Raw genomic sequence first — 21773 nt, 5'->3', positions numbered from 1 at the left:
ATCTGAACACGATTCTATCTTGAGGCAACAGAAAGCTTAGCTACATGACATAGTGAGATTAGGAAAGTATTAATGTGAAAAAGTACTACATTTGTTTTGGTGTAATACACGAACATACTTGTTAACAACTGCTGTTTCTTTCTTGTCTTCTGGTGCAGGAAATTACATGTTGGTCACAAAGTCAAGTAATGCTGAAACAACAGTAAGAGGAGAGACACGAAGTCCCCCGAAAACCATTGTTAAACTCCTTGGGTGATATAAATCCTTAGTCAATCCAGAAACATCTAGGAAAGCATTAGGAAATCAATGGTGATACTACTAGAGCCTTATATCAGAGGGCAGAAGCAACACAGTATGATCAGCAGACATCCCATGAAATATCTGTTAATTCGATCATAATCAAAAGTGCTGCCTAAGCTATCTCTTTCTTCCATCATAAATAAGTCTCCTTATGGCTTTGTCCTAAAGAAACAAAAGGGATTTAATGGAAATTTAGTTTCCAGCAAGTCAGCCTTGCTTTTAATCTTTTGGTTTTTTCATCACTAAAATTTATGATAAAATATTATTTCCAGACCTCTCTGTTTATAAATAAACAGGAACACATTTTTCTTCCATGTGGAACAAATGTTTCCTTATCATGATCATTGAAATGAACTGATCTCCACTTGCAGACTTGCAATATGGTTGCAGTTTCAATGCTGTCAGTGACAGAAACAGAAAATACTACTCTGTGATGCTGATGTCCACACCACGCAGCCGATGGCACAACTGGCAACCAATGACAATTACACATCAACTGGAATCCAGCTCCTCAGCATCCTCGGCTCTTTTTGCATTACTCTTACAAAATCCTGAAAACTTTTTTGCAATTTGTTAAATTAGCTCTATCTGCAGTCATTGGCTTCACTCAGGTCTAGGTTCATTATTGTGGTTACTATTATATATCCCTCTACCAGTATGGCTACAGCAACTGAGATCAAAGGGAAATAGAAACATTTTACTTCTAGAGAATCATCTAAATTTGGTTCACAATGGTAGCAAGGAGAAGATGCTACCATTATATGTCTTTCTAGAATGTGATTGTCCTTGCTTTCACAAATCAAAAATGACAGGGGCTTTTTTTGGGCAAGTTTCAAGAGACATCAAGAGCTAAACAAGTATTTTACCAGCACGACTCCACAATGATTGTGATCTATCAAAATCAGGCTTCAAAAACTCTAGCACAGTAACAGGCACAGACAAAAATTACTGGGTTTCACTATTTCCTACTTGCTAAAGAAACTTTGCTACGGATATCTACCTGTTATCTTCAGTATGAGAGGAATCTACTCATCTAAAAACAGAGACAAAACAACCCATGCTTGTCACTCAAATAAACAAACAAAAAACTCTTGTCAGCAGTAATCCATTACTGACTGCAACAAAACCACAGAAATACTTAAGCTGTAAGCAAAATACCATAGCAGAGATGCACACAAAGCCAGTGTTTACTGGCAACATGACAAGACTTGAAGTGACAAAATAAAGCAACTTTAAATCTAAAGTGTCCTGAAAACTTAGAAGGTGAAATTTTCAAAACAAAGAGAAACAATTACAAAGTGACAGAAATTAAGCATTCACCTATCTTTTCTGTTCTGGGCCACAGAAAAAGAAAAAAAAACCCAACCATATTAATTGGTTTTATTAGATACAGTGGTTTTGGATAGAAATAGTACAAACACGCCTCCTGGTTTTAAGGAGGCCAAATATAATTACAGATTTAGAATTTGGCTTGGCAACTTATTTGCCTGATTAGTTACGTACCTATGTCTTTAATAATCACTAATAACCACCATTTATGCTGCTGCTTTGAGAGAGGACGCTTCAAACATCAAAGCATGTGCTACATATGCTACAGTTCCTCTTTGAATATTATCTCAGTGTCAATCACAAACACTTAAACAAAATTACTTTTCCTTGCAGTCCAGCTACAGCGTTATTTCTAAAAGCATGAGATTTCTCCACAGCATTCCATAATTCCATTTTGAAAGCATTTCCAAAGCGATTACATCTGACAGAATTGTACAGCAACACTGCTACAAAAGTGATGGTACTTAAGAGTGCAGGATTTCCTAAAAGAAAGCATAACAAAAGAAGAGAGATCTATTGTATTTGCATCTGGACAGATCCACATGCCACCCTCAACCTCAAAAACTTAAGACCAGGTTTTATTCCCAAGAAAGGATACCTTACAATCACTTCAGCACATACTGCTCCTCAAAAATAAGAGAAAAGAACTTAATATGCAAATAGAGGAATATTCTGCGGATCTCTGGGATTAACCTATAAGAACTTCAAGTTAGGTATATGGAAGAATTTTCAATATAGTTACTGAAGTTAAAGAAACTGTAACTCTGTTTTACACTTCACTACTTACAAAAGTGGTTCTGTCACCACCTGTATCTGAAAATTTACTACAAAAAACCTGCACGTGACTTTGTACTGTTATACAAGGCCAGACAGTAATGAGACTAATACTTTAGGTTCAGACTCTTATATAACTCACAGAAGTGTACTTTTGTACCAATATCATTCAAAAGTAGCAAAATTGAGTGGGGATTACATGATTTTTTTAGAAGTTCTCAGCCAGTGGGGCTAGAAGGGACTTCCAGTGAAGGGATTTGTAGTGAAATCATAAAAATTACAACTTAATTGTTTCAACATGGATTTTGAATTTGAGTCTCAGACATGGCCAAGACGATCCTTTTGTTACAAAATCCAACTCGACTGGTAGAGGGAATTTAGAAAAGGAGGTGAGAAGGACCACCCACCTATCTTAGCCTATCACAACGTTCTCCCTGTATTGATTCTTTAAAAGATAAATGTTTGCACTTTATTGGGCTTGTAACCTAAAATAATCTCATTTATTACTTGGTAGAAACATACACACATATCATCTTTCAAATATCATCTGTTGCAGTGCTGTGTGTTTTGGGATGTGGACAGGAAAAAAAAAAAAGAGAAAACATGGAAGATATTAGGAGACGGGATCACAACATCCTGCTGTTGCCTGAGGGAAGAAACATCTCTCAGACCTGTAAGTCCTACTTTAACACAGAAAAAATCGAAACAATCTTCAACGTATTTTACAAGTGCTTCTCAAATTTTGATTCAGCCGCGCCAGTTCTGGCGGTGACTGACAGGGCTGGAAGGGGCAGGGTCGCAGGGAAGGCAGAGTTTGCCTCACGAAGGAACGCCTACAGTGCTCCCGCCCTCGGGCACAGGGGCTCAGCTCCCGCTTCAGCCCAGCAGCCTTTCCAGGTACAAAACACAGGCCTACAGGGCTACTTTTAACCAAACGCTGAGGCTCCCAGCCTTTTCCCACGGGCACCGAGCGAGGAGCCTCTCGGGTCTGGAACCGCCACCCTCAGCGCGGGAGCCGCCAGCCCCGCTCCTCGCCTCCCCAGCCGGGGACCGCCCGCTCCAGGACACGGCGCCACAGCCCCGGGCAGCTCCAGCGCCCCCGTCCTCCCCGCGCCGTGCCAAGAGGAGGAGAAGCTCCCCCCGTACTCACAGCCCCCGCCGGCCCCGAGCTCCTCTCAGCGCTCCGTTAGCAACTGCCGCTGTTGCCAACCGGCCCCTTCCCCTTCCGGGCCGCCCTGGGCCTGCCGGGACTTGGAGTTCGGGGCGGGGCCGCGCACTGTCCGCGGAACCGCGGGCCGGCAGCTGCTGGCGGGAGCTGCGCGGGGCGTCTGCGGTCCCTGGGGCGTCTGCGGTCCCTGGGGCGCTGCTCCGCTCCGAGCGGACGGCTACGGTGGCACCATGAAGAGGAGAGCAGGGGAGCGGGAGAAAGAACTGAAGGTACCTTCCGTTTGCTTCCTGCTCCCCGCAGCCCCGAGGAGTGTGCCCGTGGCCAGCCCTCTCTCCGCCGCTCGTGGGGCTGTGTGGGGCAGAGCTCACCGGAGCTCTGATAGCTCCAGTGCTGGAGCCCCGAGCGAGGGGACTCCGAGGCCGCCGTGAAGTTCATTGTGAGACGAAGGAGCCCCGGCCCCGAGCTCGGCGCCGCGGTCACAGAGCCGGCGGTGCCGGGGCGGCAGCTCCGCGCGGCCGCGTGTGCCCAGCACCGCCCCGCGCCCCCAGGGGCTCCGCCGGGGCTGCCCGGGCAGCGGGGTCTGCTTACCCTGGAGGTGTCGGATCGCCCCCCCCTTGAATGAGGGGCACCTTGTACGACGTTAACAGGAGCTAGTGGTAAAGGCGTGTGCCATCTGGGCAAGATACTTCAATTTAAAAGAGAGTTCTGTGGTATATGAAAAAAAATTATGCAAGGACTATATGTCTGTTTTTGTCGAAACATTTCCAGGGAGATGATGCACTGTGTAACTGCGCCTTAATTTTTAAATTTAGAAGTACTCAACACTAAGTCTGACCTAAATAAACATTTTAAAGTCTTTTATATGGCCGGAACTTTATAATGTTTCTTTTCTTGTTCATGTGTTTAGAAGCAATGCTGTTACATGCTTACATTGAAGATGTTATTTCACTGTCTGTGGAAGCAAACAGGAGTGCTGGATGTTTACTGTTCCAGTGCCTTTGAAGGGCTTGTTTTACTACACTGTACAATATTTGACTTCAGCTCTTGATGGCTGTTGTACTTCTACTGATTTTGTTTACAGAATAGTAGTACTGAGAAGCAGTAAGTGACTTGTTTGAAAGCATAGTGCTGATATTAGTGGTGTTAATGAAAGGAAGGCTAATTCCATTATAAATTTAGAAAATGCCTTTGAAAATGGTGATCTCATACACCTGAACAGGGACCATGCTGGTTTTGGTATTACTATTAATTTACTATTCAGTATTAAAAGTTATTTCACTGCAGAGGCAGGGAAAAGGTCTGATGTAAGTTTGCAACTAAGTATTTTACTAGAAAAATTTAGACCCTCTTTGCACTAGTAAGTTTCATAACAACTCCTTAAGAACTACCTGGTCATTTTGTAATTAGTCTTTCTGCTATCCCAAGTTGCTGAAAGACAGCAATTTCAGTGTTACATTTGTATTCTGCCCTTTCCATACATGTCAAAACTTATATACATGTCCCATCCAATATAAATACCTTGCAAAAAAACCCTCAACCCATACTTTTTTAGCGTGTACATTTGTGCTGTCCATCCAAGGGCCTTTGTCTTTTCAATGGGTCTTGAATGTATTGGCATTAGGAGAGTAATTGCCCTTGATAAGATAATCACTCAAGGATATGTGTGAGGGGGTAAAGGCCTGGTGCTGTGAACTACATTGGCAAAGGCTGTAGGAGGAAAGGCGCTTGAAGAGGTGTCAAGAGCAACGTATGAGAAAAGCTTGAGGTAAAGAACAAGAGTACTGCTATAGACACTACTAGATGTTGTGGGTGCACAGAGAGAGAAGGATGAAAAATAACAAGAGATTCTTACAGAGAATTTAAAGGTGTCACTACTCATAGAATGCCCTAGGGGGATGTGGTAAGTTGGGCACTACTTGAGAGAAGCCGAGTATATTGGAAGTGAAGCAAAATGAACCTGTAGAACATCTTAGAATAATGGCTGCCAAAGGAGAAAGCAGCAGTGGGAAAAGGGGGGATATGCTAGAAGGAACATGTGCTTTTTTTTCCCCATGGAAACATCCTCATACTGATTATTTTCTACAGCTTAATTGGAGATGTAATCGCTGGGCTCCTGTCAGTGTTCCAAGTCACCCTTCAGTCCATAGGCTTAGCCATTCTTAGCTTATGTTGCTCACCTGAGAAATGCTGAAGACAAAGGAACAGTGTCTTTATTGTAGTAGTTCTGCCAAGACTTCCATTTAGGTACTGATTAAAATATTCTTTAGGAAACCAAATCTTAGTGAGGTTAACCCAACCTCTTCTGGAGAGTAAGATTTATGAGGCCTACTACTGAGAGGGAAGTGGTTGGGTAGAGAAGCTGGTTTGGATTATGTGTCTCCTGGCAATGTCTCTTGTTTTCCAGAATTAAATCCTGAATAAAAGTTCTTGTTTTGCTATAATTGCATACAGTTAAATGCTGTCTATCAGAATCCCACTGATTGGCCTTTGCTTTGTAATTATGTAGTGTTTCTTATATATGATAAGCTGTTCTCTGGCTCAAATTTTCTTGTATATAGCAAATTTTGATTTATGCTTCTATAGAAGAACATTTCTGTTCCAAGTACATGTGGTAGAAGTTCTGTAGAGTGCAGTGCTGTCAAACAGCAATTTCCACTTTGCAGATCACTCAGTTGGGTTGAGTAAGATTAAATGTGTAAAGAAATAAAATTGTTTGTGCTAGTATTTGGTATTCCAAGCCCAGTAGAAGGAGGATACAAATTCATTCCTGGGAAGAGGGTCTGAAAAAAGTAGGAAAACCATAGCCAGAAGTTAACTACTCATCTCTTCTGAACACTGTGTTGGGCATGCTACTGTCCTGTAGAATATTTCTCTTGAGTCTTAAGTGGACAGGAAAACACAACTATTTTGAAGTTTCCAAAGACGCCTTTGAAGGTGTTGTAAGCCATCAGCTTCTCTGGTCTTCCCCACAGCAAATACTACTTCTGAACATAAAACCAGAGCTGTTAGAGTAGATATTGCTCATTAGCTGAAAAGGCATTTTTATGAAACAGTGTGTTGGGGGTTTGTTCATGCTTGTTTGTTTTAGCTTAGAATTCAGTTGTAATTAATACAGTTTATAATTATTTTGATTATTTTTTCCTTCACACTCTTGGTCAGAGTCACTTCTCTTTCACTGGGTGTAGAAATGTACCATGTAAAGTAAAATCAAACAAATCTCCTATTTGGTGATCTAAGTAGGCTATTTCCTCCTTTTAGACTTGGGAAGAAAGCTTTCTGCTTTTAGGATGTTTATTATCTTGATTGATATCCACAGGTGAGTTAAAACAGTTAATCTTTAATGTAAGACTTTATGATGTCAAGACTTACTTATTCAAAGTGGATTTTTTAAAGTAAGTTTCAGTATGACAGAGGCCAAGTTCTGGTTATTTCCTGTATATGCTTCCTCTTGCCACTCTTTGCATATTAACACCTTGTGTCATCACCATGTGAAAGAGAAGATACTCAGCTAGTCTGGAGTATTACTTTCTTTTAAAGTAAAGGTATTGCCTTGATAGGTCTTCGGAATAGACCACTAAGCCCGGTTCACAAATACCTTATGTAGCTGTTTATGCTAATTCACACTACTGTGAATACTGACTGCAGAGAATGTATTCCACAGACACTACTGCTATGTTTGTACAGCTCCCAGCACAGCTGGGACCCCAATCCAGTAAAGTTATTGCTGTACAAATAATAAATGCACCAATGTGCACCTATCTGAATATTCACAAGGGCTTTTACAAAGATATTCATACGCAGTATCACATTTGTGAGACATGTTGGACAAAGTGGCAAGGAAATACAAAGCTTTAAATAACACAAAGCTTTGTATGTATTTTATTTACAAGGGGTAAAGGGAATATACAGTGTTTTGGCTGAGATATCATTGAAAGTCTTATTTCCTGCATCATCCTCATTTTTTCTGCCTGCAAAAGAATACATCTTTACAAGGTAAATGAGGTTGCTTCAGCATATTAATGCCCAAGGAAAATTAGGCAAGTATTCTCAGAGCACTTCAAAGCATGATTAAGGGTTTGATTTTAGAATTAATGCTGAAAGATGTTGCCCATACCATACAATGAAGTTTAAAAACTTTAACACTGTTACCGTGGTTTGTTCTAGTATTACATGGATTTATTGTTTCCAGTTATTGTTCTGCCTCTTAAGATAAAAAACATCATTAAAAAGACCCAAACAAAACAAATTTTTCTAATTGACAGATTAGATTATTCTAGAAGTTATATTTAGGAAAATTAATGAAACAGCTTAGATGCAGTTAAATAAGCTTCTTGTCATGTCATATTTCTGCTTAGGTAAACGGTGTGTAAGTTTTAGCAGAATCAGCAACCAATATGCCAGTAGCAATTTTTGTGGTAATCACATTATTGGACCTTCCCATTATTAATGAGACAGTAATTAAGAAATAGTGTTGATAGTCACATAACACATGATTTGTATATTGGATATGGTCAGGTAGAAGCCTTGCATATGCAGAATAAAATACAAGAAAGAGTGAGTGGCAAATGTTTCTTGCTTTTAAATTCATCACATTCCTGCTGTTTAAATTGCCTCAGCTGCTAATGCTGGAACCATTACAGTAATGGACTTGGCAAATGAAGGAGAACCGAGACATACACACTTTATTACTGGAGGGGTAATTTTCTCTTCATCTGTAATAGCAGCAGTGCCTAGTATTGATCAGACCATCAAGATACTAATCCTCTGTAAAATTACTTGTTATAACTGAAAATGTGTTAATCCAAATCAGTCTGTGTCCTGACTTTCTACTTACTATTGAATACAGACTATTAGATGGTTTATTTTTTGTGATTTAAAGCCTTTACATCGATAATAGTCGGAGCTTCCTTTGCAAGAGCCTGTGCTTAATCTTAGCTATGGCCCAGGGTTGTCTTTTTGTTTTAACTAGAACATCACCCACTTAATTAAGAAGTGCATGTCTATCTTTCTGCTCAGAATTATATTGGTACTTTAGGCTCTGCAGATTTATTAAATGTGTTGTTTTACATTCAGTCACTTGTTTTTGCTGTAAATAAGAACAGATCTATGCTTCACGTATTGAAATCTACGAAGATCTTGGAGCTAAGGATGTGAGGAGAATGGCTGCTCGAAGCACAAATTTGGGTTTTGTGGAACGTGGCCTGGGAGGCTCCTGTGTATGGGAGTAGTGTAAGGGAAGTCTGGTGCCAGGGGTCTAAATGTCTTCAGTTTACTTTGATCCTGGTGATCTACTACATGACACAGTTGTATGGCGAGCTGTGCATGTCCCATATCTGAATATGGGAACACTACTTTTTCTTATTTTTTCCTTTTCTCTCTGTTTCATCTATTTTTTCATAGTCTTATAGATTAAATTGGAAGCTTACATCTCTTAAGTTGTATAGCCTCAGTGCAGTGGCTGTTCAGGTGCACGATACCCTGTAGGACCTGGGTGTGGGATGGTTCCATGAATGCTGACCTTTTGTTAGACTCACTGCTCTGGGCTCCTGCCAAGTGACAGCCATGGATATCCTGCCAGCTCATGGTGGGCAAGGAGCATCCCAGGAGTGGGGCAACATGCCCCACTGGTCGTTTATTTTAAAGACTCTAGTAGCATTCTATGCATTTTAGAAAATTTTTGTTGTCTAAATTAGCTTTTTGCTCTGGTAAAAGAGACAGCATTTTTATCTACCTGATTATCCCCTGCTTTCTTTCTTCATTATAATTTAACTAATTCAACTTGTATTGTTTAGAGAGGCTTTACAGTTCCTAAAAAGTATTAGAGTATCAATACCTTTACAGGGATTTTGATTCCTTGTCTGACTCAGAACACTAAATTTTTCACTCCCTTCTAAGGAAGAATATGAACACAGTATATGTTTCTTGCTAAGCTCCACTTTCCCTAGTGAACAGCCTCTTTAGTTTAGTTTTCAGGCAGTAGTCTAGAAATATGTAGAGCAAAGCATCTTGTGTAACGATGTGGAGTTCACTTATTCAGCTGAAAGCTACACTCCCAGATGTAAGGTGAACTTTAAAGTTTTCTGTTGTCTTAGTAAATTGCTACTAGACTGTTACTAAACATGAGTATGTTCTCAAACAGCAACCCTGAGACAAAAGAAACAGTCATTTACAAATCCAGTGTTAGACACGAATTTCTAGAAACATGATGATAGTTCTCTACATTATTTTTCAAATATTTCTGTAGTTTGTAGCATTCAGGAAAATTAATTTGCCCCCGGAAATTAGGGAAAGTAAATTTTGAAAATCCTTCCTCTTTTCTGTAGAAAAATAAAACTTCATGTGAATTTAATTTTGGGGTTTGCTATTTTTCTGAAGAGAAATCTTGAGGAACTTGTTAGCAGATGTTCCAGCTTCAGAAAGCTGGGTAGTCACCCAAACCCTTTAGTCTTCTGGTTCTGAACTTAGCTTACAATCTTAGAAGTTTCAGATGGAAATCAGCATTTTTGAAATAAAGCTGTAGTAAAATGTCACTCCTGGAGGTGCAGTACAGGGCCTACTTTCAATTTTATTTTTTGATTTTCAAAAAATTTGGCGAATAATTATAATACTTTTTTCTTTTACATCAGAGAAGTTTCAGTTTCAGCTGACCCAGGTTAGTGAAAACTAGACAGGTCAAACAGTGATTGCCTAAAGCTTGTTTCTGTTCCCTGTGCAGTTGATGATCAAACTTATGCAGCCTTCAGCTGAACCTGGATTGGGCTCTCATGCTTCTAATAATTCATCCATTTAAATTATTTAATTACCCATAATGACCAAGAACATCCAAAATATCAAATGATCCTCTTTCCTTCAGCTGAGGCTGAAAAGCACTGTAATGTTTTACTGTATTCTGGTAGGTTCATTAGTGAAGTGCGAAATATGGTTATGAGTATTTATTGGCATTTAAAGTATGGCACAGATTAAACATATTTGAAGCCTTCTGGGTAGAAAATTATATGCTGTAATTTCAAAACACTTGTGATTAGTTACTGGAGTCTGATTATGGGAAGAAACTCTGCTCTACCTTATTTAGCTTAGCAGTTTTTTGCCTTTGTATACATGTTACTCCAGTTTCTAAAAGAATTACGTTTTTATCTCCTAGAACTTGTTCAGCTTCATTTTTCCCTTTTATCTGCTACTCTTCCCACCATTTTTATTTAAGACTGTAAAGTTACTTTAGTGTAACTGCTCTTGTCACCTTTGCCCTCAGCTAATCAAATAGTTTACCTTGAGGGAAGCATTTATCTCCCACTTTCATTATTATTATTTTCGTAGCTGTACAGATATATATTTTATGTCTCCAGAAGGGTGTAACAGTGAAACGAGGTATTGATCTGCTGTATTTGGCAATTTCTTTCCACCTTGCCATCGATATCATGTCAGCCTCTGTCTGTACTGTGGTTGACCTCACAAACAGCTCTTTATGTTCCCATTGGATTCAAATGATATACTATGCTCAAAACTAAATCAATGAATGATTATAAAGTTTTTAGTATTATTTCATAACCCTCAGGCAACTGGGCCTTCATGCAGTGAATACTTGAAAAGGTACCTGATTAAAATATGCTGTTGATTCTGTTCTGTTTAAAACTGTATTGAAATCAAACACCTTGTAATATTAAATTCAGGGTCTGAATTGTGTATTTCTGTGTGAATACTATAATTACTGAAAATCTGTCTGTAATTCACCAGAGAGATTCCACTCTACACTGGCATAAGATTTTTCTTTAAATCGCCCAAATCTCATGGATATTCTGTCCTCTGAGTGCAGAAATCTAATTCACTGGATCCTGCCAGTGATGAATCATGATTGTACATACCCTGTATATGCTTATAGAGGGTGGGGGAAAGGATCAAATAAAGATTTTAATCTCCAAAAAGTGAGTAGTAAGTTTAAGCAACTTCTGGGTTGGAAAACATTTCTATTACTGCCATGTAAACCATGGTACTTAGGTACAATGCTAACTAACAGTTTAACTGGTAAAATTCATGTTCAAATGCACATTTAATGGAGTTATTTTTTTTTTACTCTGATGGAAATAGGTAGGATTTTCACATGCAGTTAAAGGTCTTTAGAAGCCCAATCTTACTGATTTTGAATGTGCACTCAAGATCTGGAAAAATCTTCAGATTCAATTCTGTGTTTACTTCTAGTGTAAATTATGTCAATGCAGCAGGTAATGATGCTCTTGTGCTTAAAGGAAATACTTCATTGTCTGATATCTAAATCATGTGATGGCCATCAACTGCAGTTCGTAAAATACTGAACTGAGCTATGGTGCATATGTATGTATGTAATCACTGAATAAAACCAGAACAAACTATTTAGTCTAATGATATTAGGTAGGAGAAAGTTTTTTGGGGGCCTTCACTGTAAACAGTGCATATAAACATCAGGAAAATTACCATCTTTCTGAGTTGGAAAGCTATTTAGAGTCAGAGTCTAAGCAGACATTTCTTATAAGCTTTTGTAAAGAAAATGAGCATTTGTCAAACATATCACTTTTGCAATATACTTACATTAGAAAAAAAATTGTGGAAAGGTGTTACAAGGAGATTGATTTCAAGTGAAATGTTTCATTGTATATTGTGGGACCATGTGAGTGCCATACTCTATAATACAATATAGAACCACCAGAAATTATACCAAAACTCTGATCAGTTTGGAGCTGTTTCTGTAAGCCTGGATTTTTTTCTAAAAGTTAGAAGAACATTTTTTTAATACACTGCAGCTATTATGAAATTTTAAAAAATCCAGTTCTGTCTTCTATCCAAGTAGGAGCCAAAAAGTAACTTCTTACTAAATTTGTTATTTCACATACTTGATTTGTTGAGTATAGTGCAACTGACTTGACAGGAGGTAGGATCAAAAGGCAGTTATGTTCCCCACTTTCCAGCCATTCCTGTGCCAATCATTTAGAATAAGATGGGTTGAATCAGTTATATGGTTCTTTGCATCTGTGGTAATGGGGAAGGGAAACTGTTTTGGTTTGAATGTTTTACTGTGATGTTCAGTAGTCAGTTATCTTTTATGGATGTTCAGTGCTCTGCTTTTTCACCTCTGGCGTGTGAAATGTAAAATGTGTACCATATTGGTGGTTTGTTTCTTTTTAAACTTCATGCAGAAGGTGGTAGTTGAGGAAAACTACAGGAAGAAATGTTGGTTTGTGTAGACTTACCCCAGTCTTTAAACCAGTAGATATTAAGCTTCTGCATTGTCAAGCTTGGGAGGCATCTGGTATGTGCTGTCTGTCATTTCTTGAGCCTCTGTTGCTGCTGTCCAGGAAAACAGTCCGTGATATAATCATATGGACACTATTAGTCTTGGTTCAATAGGAAGTGCTTATGGAAAGCATTTATACATAGGCAAAAATGAAATAAAAACAGATTATGAGTACAGCCAATGTTTTTATTTCACAGTCTTGTATTCCATTTTAAAAGAGTTCAAAAATATTTTACTTGCATTAGTAAAAGCTTGTATTCCTGGGTGCCTATTTTGCTTGACTGTACCATGGGGAATTCTTTTAAAAAAAGCTTTGTTCTTCAGAGTTTCTCTGCATTCTTGATACTCGTATTTTCAAGTTAGATTCCATAAGCTTTTTTCTAGTATTGTTGTAAATAAGAGTTGAAACTTATACGAAATTTTCTGACCATGGGAACCGGTACTTTAGAAAACTATGATAATCACTTAACTGTTGCAAGATATGCTTGATGAGAGTATATAGCAAAGTTCTTAGTGGTTTTATAGCTTAAACTTTTATAATGAACTGTAGATATTGATCAGCCTTCCCTTCTTTTAACAATGTCTTATGCTACTGAAGTATTTCTTCACAAAAGGAGTGTTTGGGCATTGGAGGTGGTGGAGTCACCATCCCTGGAGGTGTTTAAGAAAAGGCTGTGGCACTTAGTACCATGGTCTAGTTGGCAAGGCGATGTTGTGACAATGTTGATCTTTCCCCAAATTTATAATTTCTGCTTTATAATTTCTTGCCTGTGTAGAAAAGCTTTGAAATTTGTTACTCAGTACAAAAAAAGTGGAATTATAATTTTATGGTTCTGGCTTCCTGTAAGTAATTCAGTGTGATCAGGACAGTAGATTGGCCGTTATCTGTGATTTGATAGGTATTGATAGTATGACTTGTGCAATAGAACATATAAATGTAATGTCTACTTAAAGTAGCTTGTGCTCTGTGTTGTGTGTCTGTATATGTGACAGACAGATAGGTTTATGCTTTATGATCCAAACATATTCCTCATAAATACTGACAATTCCTTTTCTCTTCAGTTTGCAAAGCACAGTTTGTGATTAGGGTCTTTAATGGCTTGGTATCGTGACAGAAGGTGGTACAAAACAGTAATGTCACAGGTGGGAGGATGCCAGTGACCCAGTGAAAGAAACAAGCACTTTGCATGTTGATCTGTTTTGTGAGAGGGCAATTTTTGGCCCCGTAAGTGCAGGAGAGATGGACTGTTCATGAAAAGGGCATAGGGAGCTAACCCATATGATCCTTTGTCAGCCTGATTAAATTTAGTGTCAAGCGTTCATTCATATGAAAGATGAGACACATCACTGTTTATCTAATAGAAAAAAGTATTTCTATTTTTCCTGAAGTCTTTTATATGTTAATAGAGGCAAACATGACCATGATCACATAATTTAAATGTGTAAGTAAGAAATATACATCTTTACTGGCAATGGTTTAAAAGTAAGATGTATATGTTTTATGCAAAATAATGCAATTTCATTGTTAATCTTGCTGTTCAAGCCATAACTCCACACAAAACAGTGCTTTTAAACAAATGGAATGTACGGTTATTGTGCCATTTATAACAGAAATGCTTAGAATATTTAGAGACTGATGCAAAGTATTTATTTTGCATACTTTAATGTATGCTTCTGTTGTGATATTAATATACAAATGTGGAATTAAAATTCCAGGAATTAGACCTAATTGTAAGGTGTTAGACTCTGGTTTTTAGTACTGGAAGAAACACCAGTATTTAGAACAAGGGTTACAACAGATGTAATTTTGGAAATAAATGCATGCATACAAGAAAATGGAAGAATTTCTTGTGAAATAATTGAGCTTCTTCTAAATATTTAAAGAACGAGAGGGGAAAAAGTTTAGATGTCTCTCCTGAGACACTTCCTACCCTGCCAAATGTGCCTTGCTTAAAAGAACTGCTGGGAGTTCTGTTTAATCTTATACTTTACATGCATTTGTGATTTGAAATAAAAAAAAAAAAAATTAAAAAGCCAAATTTGAGAGAGACAGTTTGAATGGCATGCTGTCAGTTTGGCTCTTTGTGAATTGGCAGTGGTCTCATTTAGGACCTTCAAATATGTGTCTGCCTGGACAGAATGAGAACATTTTGCATGTTCTTGAGAAGACAACCACTCCTTGCTGCCTCACAGTACTCAGTGGTGCATGACAGTTGCCCTTCATCGCTGTCTTCTTCGAACTTAACCTTTGACCGCCCACTTTGTTGCCGCGCAACGGTTGGAGCAGACCAAGATGTTCATGAGTGACGGGCATTGGCCTGCAACGTGCTTGTCATTATTTGACTGTCAAAAGTAGCCTGCCATTGGGCTCCATCAAGGTTTGAAACCTATGTGCAGCAGTCCATATTACTTAACTTCCAAGACTGTCAACAGGACAATTGAATGTGCATAAAAAATGTGTGTTGAATATGTCTTTGATCATAATATAGGGAGATATTTTTGTGTGTGTGCTAAATGTATTCGTATGAGTTTCACAGGGCCAAGAGGTTGATTCTGCTGCCATGGTAAAAAGTGAACTGTTGTCTCCTGTGGTCTAAGTTTCAAATAGCACAATTTAGATTTGAACAGCTCTGCCAGTTAAACTCTCAGCTTGTCTTGCGTATCCTATCAGCTTTTCAGCCAGCAGTATAAGCAGCGAGATACCAGACCAGTGGTGCCTGAGGTTAGCTGTCAAACTGGAATGTTATTTTGGATCTTGCTGTAATGTAATATCATAGAAGGAGGTCAGGCTGTGTGATTTGTAAAGCAGTTGTGCAAACTTAAAATGACTGAAATGTTTATTTCAGGTACTTTTTTTCCATCTAAAAGACTTGACGAGAAGATAGAATTTATCATGAAAAAAACAAAGGCAATATAAAAGGGTCATTTTTCTCTCGAGTACAGAACACAGTGCATAAAAGAGCATCAAAATCCAGTATGAGGAGTCAGGCTGAAATTCACTGAGTATTAAATGCTTGACATTGAAAATATTTAACAGGCAGACATCTTTGTATCTTCTGATAATGAATCCCAAAAACATTTGGGATGAACCTTATACTAAATTTAACAAATGGGGATTGTAACCCTGGGTTAATTGTGAATATAAACTTGGTGTGTAAGTAAATCACTTCATCTATCATATATTAACAAATACTTTGAACTGCTTCATGCTTGGAAGTGGCATATCCTACTTTAGTGGAATATTTGCTATTCACTTGGGCAGCAGCTATCTGTAATTGCAATTTATTTTATTGGATTTGAAACTTGTCTATTTTCTCTCAAAATATATCAGTTCCTTCATAATTGAAATGGTATATTAAAATAACATCACAAAATATCAACTTAAGAAAACCAGAGATTCACTAGAGCTCGTTCAGAATGACTTCTTTCCAAACCAGAAAAGTAGCACTGTCTTGCAAACTGGCTATAAAATTACTTTTTTTTTCTTCAGGTTTCAAAACATTTTCATGCTAATTTAGTAAAAACAGTAGAATCATAGTAGTGGTTATTGGTTTGATTGCTTAGAAACAAAAAAGTATTATTTTCGTAATAGTTCTGCCCTCAGTGTGTTTTCTGAACCAGATTTTATATTTTCTGCTTACAGTATCATTTGCAAGAGACCTCAGTTCAGAGGCAATGATCTAAAATATTCCATTGTGTCATGGAGATCTTTTTGGTCTTCTTGCTCTTAATCATAAATGCTGTTGCTGTTTAATAGCCCAACTTTTTGATTTTTAGTCTTTGCCAGTGCATTGACATGTGGCTACTCTGAAATTTCAGAGTATAAAATGCATGCATTCAGGTGTGTGCATACATATATGTACGCATGCATGCCATAAATGTGCACAATTCTTTGGCAAATGAAGTGGTCTGCAATTAGATGTTAAAACTATTATCTTCTAAACTCTTTATCCTGCCCACGAAGTTGCTGTTAGTAAGTTTTGGTTTGTGTTTCCCTTTTCTGGAGTAATGTATAAGCATGCAATATGTTTTCATGAAGAAGGACCAAATTTTGGAAGTGTGTGTATATGCAAACATGCAATCATTTAAGTGCATTTAAATAGAAAAATAAATAATGAGTATTTAAATAATGAGCCATTGTGTTTGTTGATATGGTCTCTGAAATCAGAACTCCTTTCGGTTTCCACAGTTTAAAAAAAATGCTGCCAAAATTAACAGAAAAACTGACTATTTTCAAACTAAAGGAACGTTATTTTTCATTTCAGACAAACGTTACCCCTAGTTTTACTGTACAAATAAAGGTTTAATTTCTACTGGGAGTTAACAATACTCTTTGTAGTTGTGTTAACTGGGGGAGAAAAGTTTAAAATCTTCAAGCACAAACTTATTTTTCACTTGAAGTATGGAATACCTGTTCCTCCTCCAACCAGAGTACTGAAGAAACTGAGCATTGTTATGCAGTTTATTGCAAGTGTGTTCATGTCTTTATATTTTTCCAAATGGAAGTACTTTAGTAAATTCTGTCCAGTCCATGTCAGAACTAAGAGTTTGCAATGTTTTTGCTCTTGCCCTGCAGATCTTTTTACTTTTCACTATTTTAAAAGAATATGGAGAAACCAGTTTATTAAAATAAAATGCAATAAAAAGTAAGTTCTTATATACACATGGAAATGTATTAACTATCAGGAGCTGGTGTCTTTTCCCATTGCCTTAAAAGATAAAAGGAGCACTATAAAAGTGTTTTCCAACTTTCTTTAGACATTAGAATTTGAAAGTGAAAGCACAGTGAATAAAGATGACAGCAGTTAAGTGTCATTATTTTGTTTTGTGTTCTGAATTAAGAATATCCTGACTGAAAGCAAAATGTTTTAATCAAGCAAAGAAACTTCTGAAGTGGTTCTCAGAATGGCAGGAGGTGTGCATATGCTTTTTATTTCAACTTTCAAAAGTGTTCAAAAGCCACATAAGTGTATTTGAGAGGTTAAACATCCACGATGCTCTATGGTGTTACAGGAACAAAATAAATCCTATTACCCAAAATAAAGGAGAGGTAGATACCTTAAGGGAAGTGCTTTGTTGTCACCTATACACTCTGCAGTACAAATACCAGCTTGTCACAAAGGTTGAGACCTCTGTAGTGCATTCTTTTGGGGAACAAATCTGTCTTCTGGCTTTAATGTAAGAGCTGTGAAATATCTGTATTAGGTAAAATAGAGGTTAAGGCACCTTAAGGGCACTGAATTCTTATCTCTTTTTACTAGCAGTGGTGTCAACATGTACTAAAATGTGATGACCTACTCTCCTCTTTGATAAAAAGGAAAATGACCTGTCTACTGTGGATGGTGATAGAGTTGCCTGGGGCAGATTATATTGTCACCTTCTTTAGTACTGGTGTGTAGGAAAATAAAAAAGGCCAGGATAGTTCTGTTTACCACAGAAGTATTTGACATTTCTAGCTACTGATAAAATATACTCATGGGTAGAAAGAAGAAACTGGTTTGCACTAGTTAACGAGGTTATGAAGAAAGGCAGAGATTGTTTATTGTGTGAGCCCTTGGTATCACAGGATGTATGATACGTATCAAGAGATTCCTTCTGACCACTTCAGACACTCACAGTTCAAGTTCTGCATTTAACCCTGCTCTCCACTTGTCTGGGGCCTTTTGGGCTGGACACAAAAGGCTGATGTGTCTTGAGTCATGTCTTGAAATTCTGATGTGCCAGTGGACTGTGCAACTTAGAGAGTTTAATCATGCACTTGGATAATAGAAGTAACAATATTGTATTCTGGAAATAATTGGTGTCACATGCAAGACCTTTTCTTGGTAGCATTCCAGAGATTTCTAGTTTTGTAACAATTAATTTAGCAGTCATTGTTGTTAGCCATTGGCTATAGCTGTGTGTGATGAAATATATATAACTTAGAGAGTTGATTTAAACTGTAGAGCTGGATCATCTCAAACTGTTAAATGTACTTTAAGCTTTAATTAAGACTTCTATGCAATTCTGAAAAGGAAGGTGTGCTTCCTACTAATCAGAAACTGGAGTTAAGGATGAAGGAAAGATTTCTGTTGCACTCTTTATCAATATTTAAGAGTAGAGTGGGTTTCAGCATTCTTCATGTTTTGCAAGATGGAGATGAGATGAAATGCAGATGTCTCTTGTGTGAGTTTCTTGCAAAATAAACTTGTCTCATTTTCATTAATAAATTAAAAAGGTTTTGTTGTTAGAGGTATGAGACTCCAGGGGATGGGAAATTGACTTCCTGTTGCCAAACAGATACTTTTTTTAAAAACTAAAGTCTATGCCCAAAATGTGCATTTTTGTGATGAGTGAAATCATAAGTGAATATTCATGAGAGAAATTGAAGAAGTTTCTTTAAAAGGCATGGAAGCCTTTTTAAAAAAGCATAAACCCCATAACTTTGGTCTAGTTTTGGCTGTTAGCAAATCAAGCGTATTAATGTATTTGTAACCTAAAGCTCTGAGTATTCATGAAGAAGGTAGAAATCTGTTGGTATTGGGTTTAATGTCCATAGAAGATGAAATTTAGAAAGTCAATGTTAACTCATTTGAATCAGGCCAGTAAAGTGTGTCTTGTTAGATCCCGAAAATTCTGACATTATATTCTTCTGAAGCTTAAATAATTAACTTTGGTTTGCCTTAATAGTTTGGAAAATTTTTATAAGGCATGCGAAACAGGAGATAACTGTCAGACCATCCTGTAAAATGGCTTTAAGCAGACAGTTCTTTTCAACTTGTTGAAATGGTACTTAGGCTAGGGTAATTTTGCCTCAAAAATCCAGTTTCCTTAAAGTTGGGGTGATGCTATGGTATCAAGTAGACTTGTGCTATAAAGTAGACTTGTGCTTGAAAGAATTTTGAGAATGATAAGCTGATGAATTAAATCAAGGTTATTTTAAACTATTGAAAGTATAGCAATATTTGTGGAAATATCAATTTAATTCTTGAATCTTTTGGTATGGTTATAAACTGATATCTGTATTGAAAACTGAAAGAACAGTCCCAAGAATTTGAATTTATCAATTACTGTAGAATGTTTCTGATTATGTCCCAGAAGGGTAGTAGCTAGTTATAAAGTAAAAGCTTATTGTTTTACAGAACTTTCCTCTTTCAATTTTTAAGTGTATATGGAATTCAGTATTACACTGGCTCATACTTAACTGCCCATGATTTTACCCAAATTTGTGATTAAAGAGTATTTAGAAATTTGCATTAAAAAGCCCAGTTTGTTTCATAATCAGTGAGGAACTTGTTATTGTTTTCTTGTAAATAATTTATTCCAAGGAATTTAAGTAAAGAACAGGATATAATCCAGTTCCTACAGAAAATAAATTAGAGAATGAAGTCAGTAGTAAAGTTGGGCAGTAAGCAATGAAGGAACAAAATAAGAACTCAGGAAAGAGGGACTTGCTGAAAGATGATAAAATACTTAGGCAGTGTGGTATTTTGGGAGGAAGATTAGATAAGCAGAAAAGTAACACAGAACTGAATGAGAGTCAATAAAAAGTGAGTTACAAAGCCAGACATCTAGTGGATTCTTGTGTAATATTCTAGCATTTATTAGACTGAAATGTAATGAGTGACTGTTGTATACCATATATGTAAGTGAATTTACATGTGTGGTTTGCTGTTTAAGAGAGGCTGTTTGGCAATGTAGGTGCATCAATTTTGGTAAAGGCAAGTAATTTTTCTTGGGCATCTGCTAATTCTTTTCTCGTGAGGAGTAGTGAGGGAGAGTAATTAATTGTTACTGCCAAAAAAAAATTGAAGAATTTTTTAAGCACGGAATGTTAATATAGCTACAAATAATAAAAATGAAAACAAAATCCAAACAAATAGTTGTGGATATCATGTGACCTGCTCATGCATAAGTACCTGCTGGGTCTTGGCCATTGAGTCCTTCAGAGAGGTACCTGGCTGAAACAGTCTGAACTGCTTCGAATGGATTTACTTACTCTTAGAAAATCTCCTTTGCATGTGGAATTTTCCCTACTATTGTGGCCCTAGGCCTAATCTTCTCTCCTTTCTAATTTAGTTTTGAAATTCTTTGAGAATTCCAAATTTCATCTGTGTGTGCAAAATGGCAGAACTTTGCATGCGTAATAAAAGCTCAGTGACTTCTTGACAGTGCCAGTGGCGTGATTAATTCCCGTGCATAATATATTCAGTCATCCTATGCATATGCAGTAACAATATAAGCAAAGGGGAATGAAGGATCCCTATGGATGGTGTCTGGGAGAGAGCTCTTGTCAAATACGTTTGTCTCTCCCCATGTCCCCACAGATTTCTTTTTCCTTGGGCTTTATGCCAATCGCAGCATCTTCCCCATCTGGTCAGTATCAGGAAGGTGGACCACACCTCAACCTCTTCAGTCATATGCTGGCAAGTTTGTGTGACTCTTGGTACAGATGTCATTTTCCTAAGGAGCCTTTACCTAATAATCCCTGGTGTTTGCTACATTGAGTCTTTTCCTGTTAATAAATTGCAGTTTGCAGAAAATTGAGCCAGGTGTTTCACTGAAACAATTTTGTATCAGGCAATGTAGTGCCTCATATCCCAAATATTAGGCCTTTGATTGCAGTTATTCTTAGGAATGATCCAGGCTTTTCTTGGGTAACCTTACAGTGTTAGTCAATTGTGTTTGTAGCATGCCACAGTTTTTTTGTGCTTCTGCAGATAATTTCTAGGCATTATTCCATGAACAGTAGTAAAAATGTTAAGACATTAGAGGTAATTAAAAGATTTTTACTAGGATCACCAAAGCTCTCAAACTAGAAAATTACCTCAGTCTCTTTTATGACATGAGCAGTTGCTCTAGCAGGCTCTAAACAGGGATTATGTGGTGCCTGTAAATGTTAACAAGAAGCCTTAGAGAACTTCTACTGACAAGCCAGTATAGCTTTATGACATGATACTG

The 21773-nt window shown here is 37.6% G+C and overlaps 1 protein-coding gene across 8 annotated transcripts in view; it reads left to right on the top strand.

Moving 5' to 3' along the window:
• The first annotated feature begins 3558 nt into the window (after positions 1-3558).
• Positions 3559-21773, top strand: part of FTO (FTO alpha-ketoglutarate dependent dioxygenase) — a 330070-nt gene continuing 311855 nt past the window's right edge. For all 8 annotated transcript variants that reach the window (XR_011154586.1, XR_011154585.1, XM_069027336.1 and 5 more), the window contains exon 1: positions 3559-3840. Coding sequence is in view for 6 of the 8 variants with exons in the window: in XM_069027336.1 (XP_068883437.1) it covers positions 3802-3840 (39 nt within the window). In the remaining 2 variants the exon portion in view is untranslated. The remainder of the gene's footprint in view (positions 3841-21773) is intronic.

The sequence above is a fragment of the Aphelocoma coerulescens genome, chromosome 11 (genome assembly GCF_041296385.1).
Source record: "Aphelocoma coerulescens isolate FSJ_1873_10779 chromosome 11, UR_Acoe_1.0, whole genome shotgun sequence".
Classification (NCBI taxonomy): domain Eukaryota; kingdom Metazoa; phylum Chordata; class Aves; order Passeriformes; family Corvidae; genus Aphelocoma; species Aphelocoma coerulescens.
Note: the sequence above shows the minus strand (reverse complement) of the source record. Positions and strands in the feature narration are given on the sequence as shown.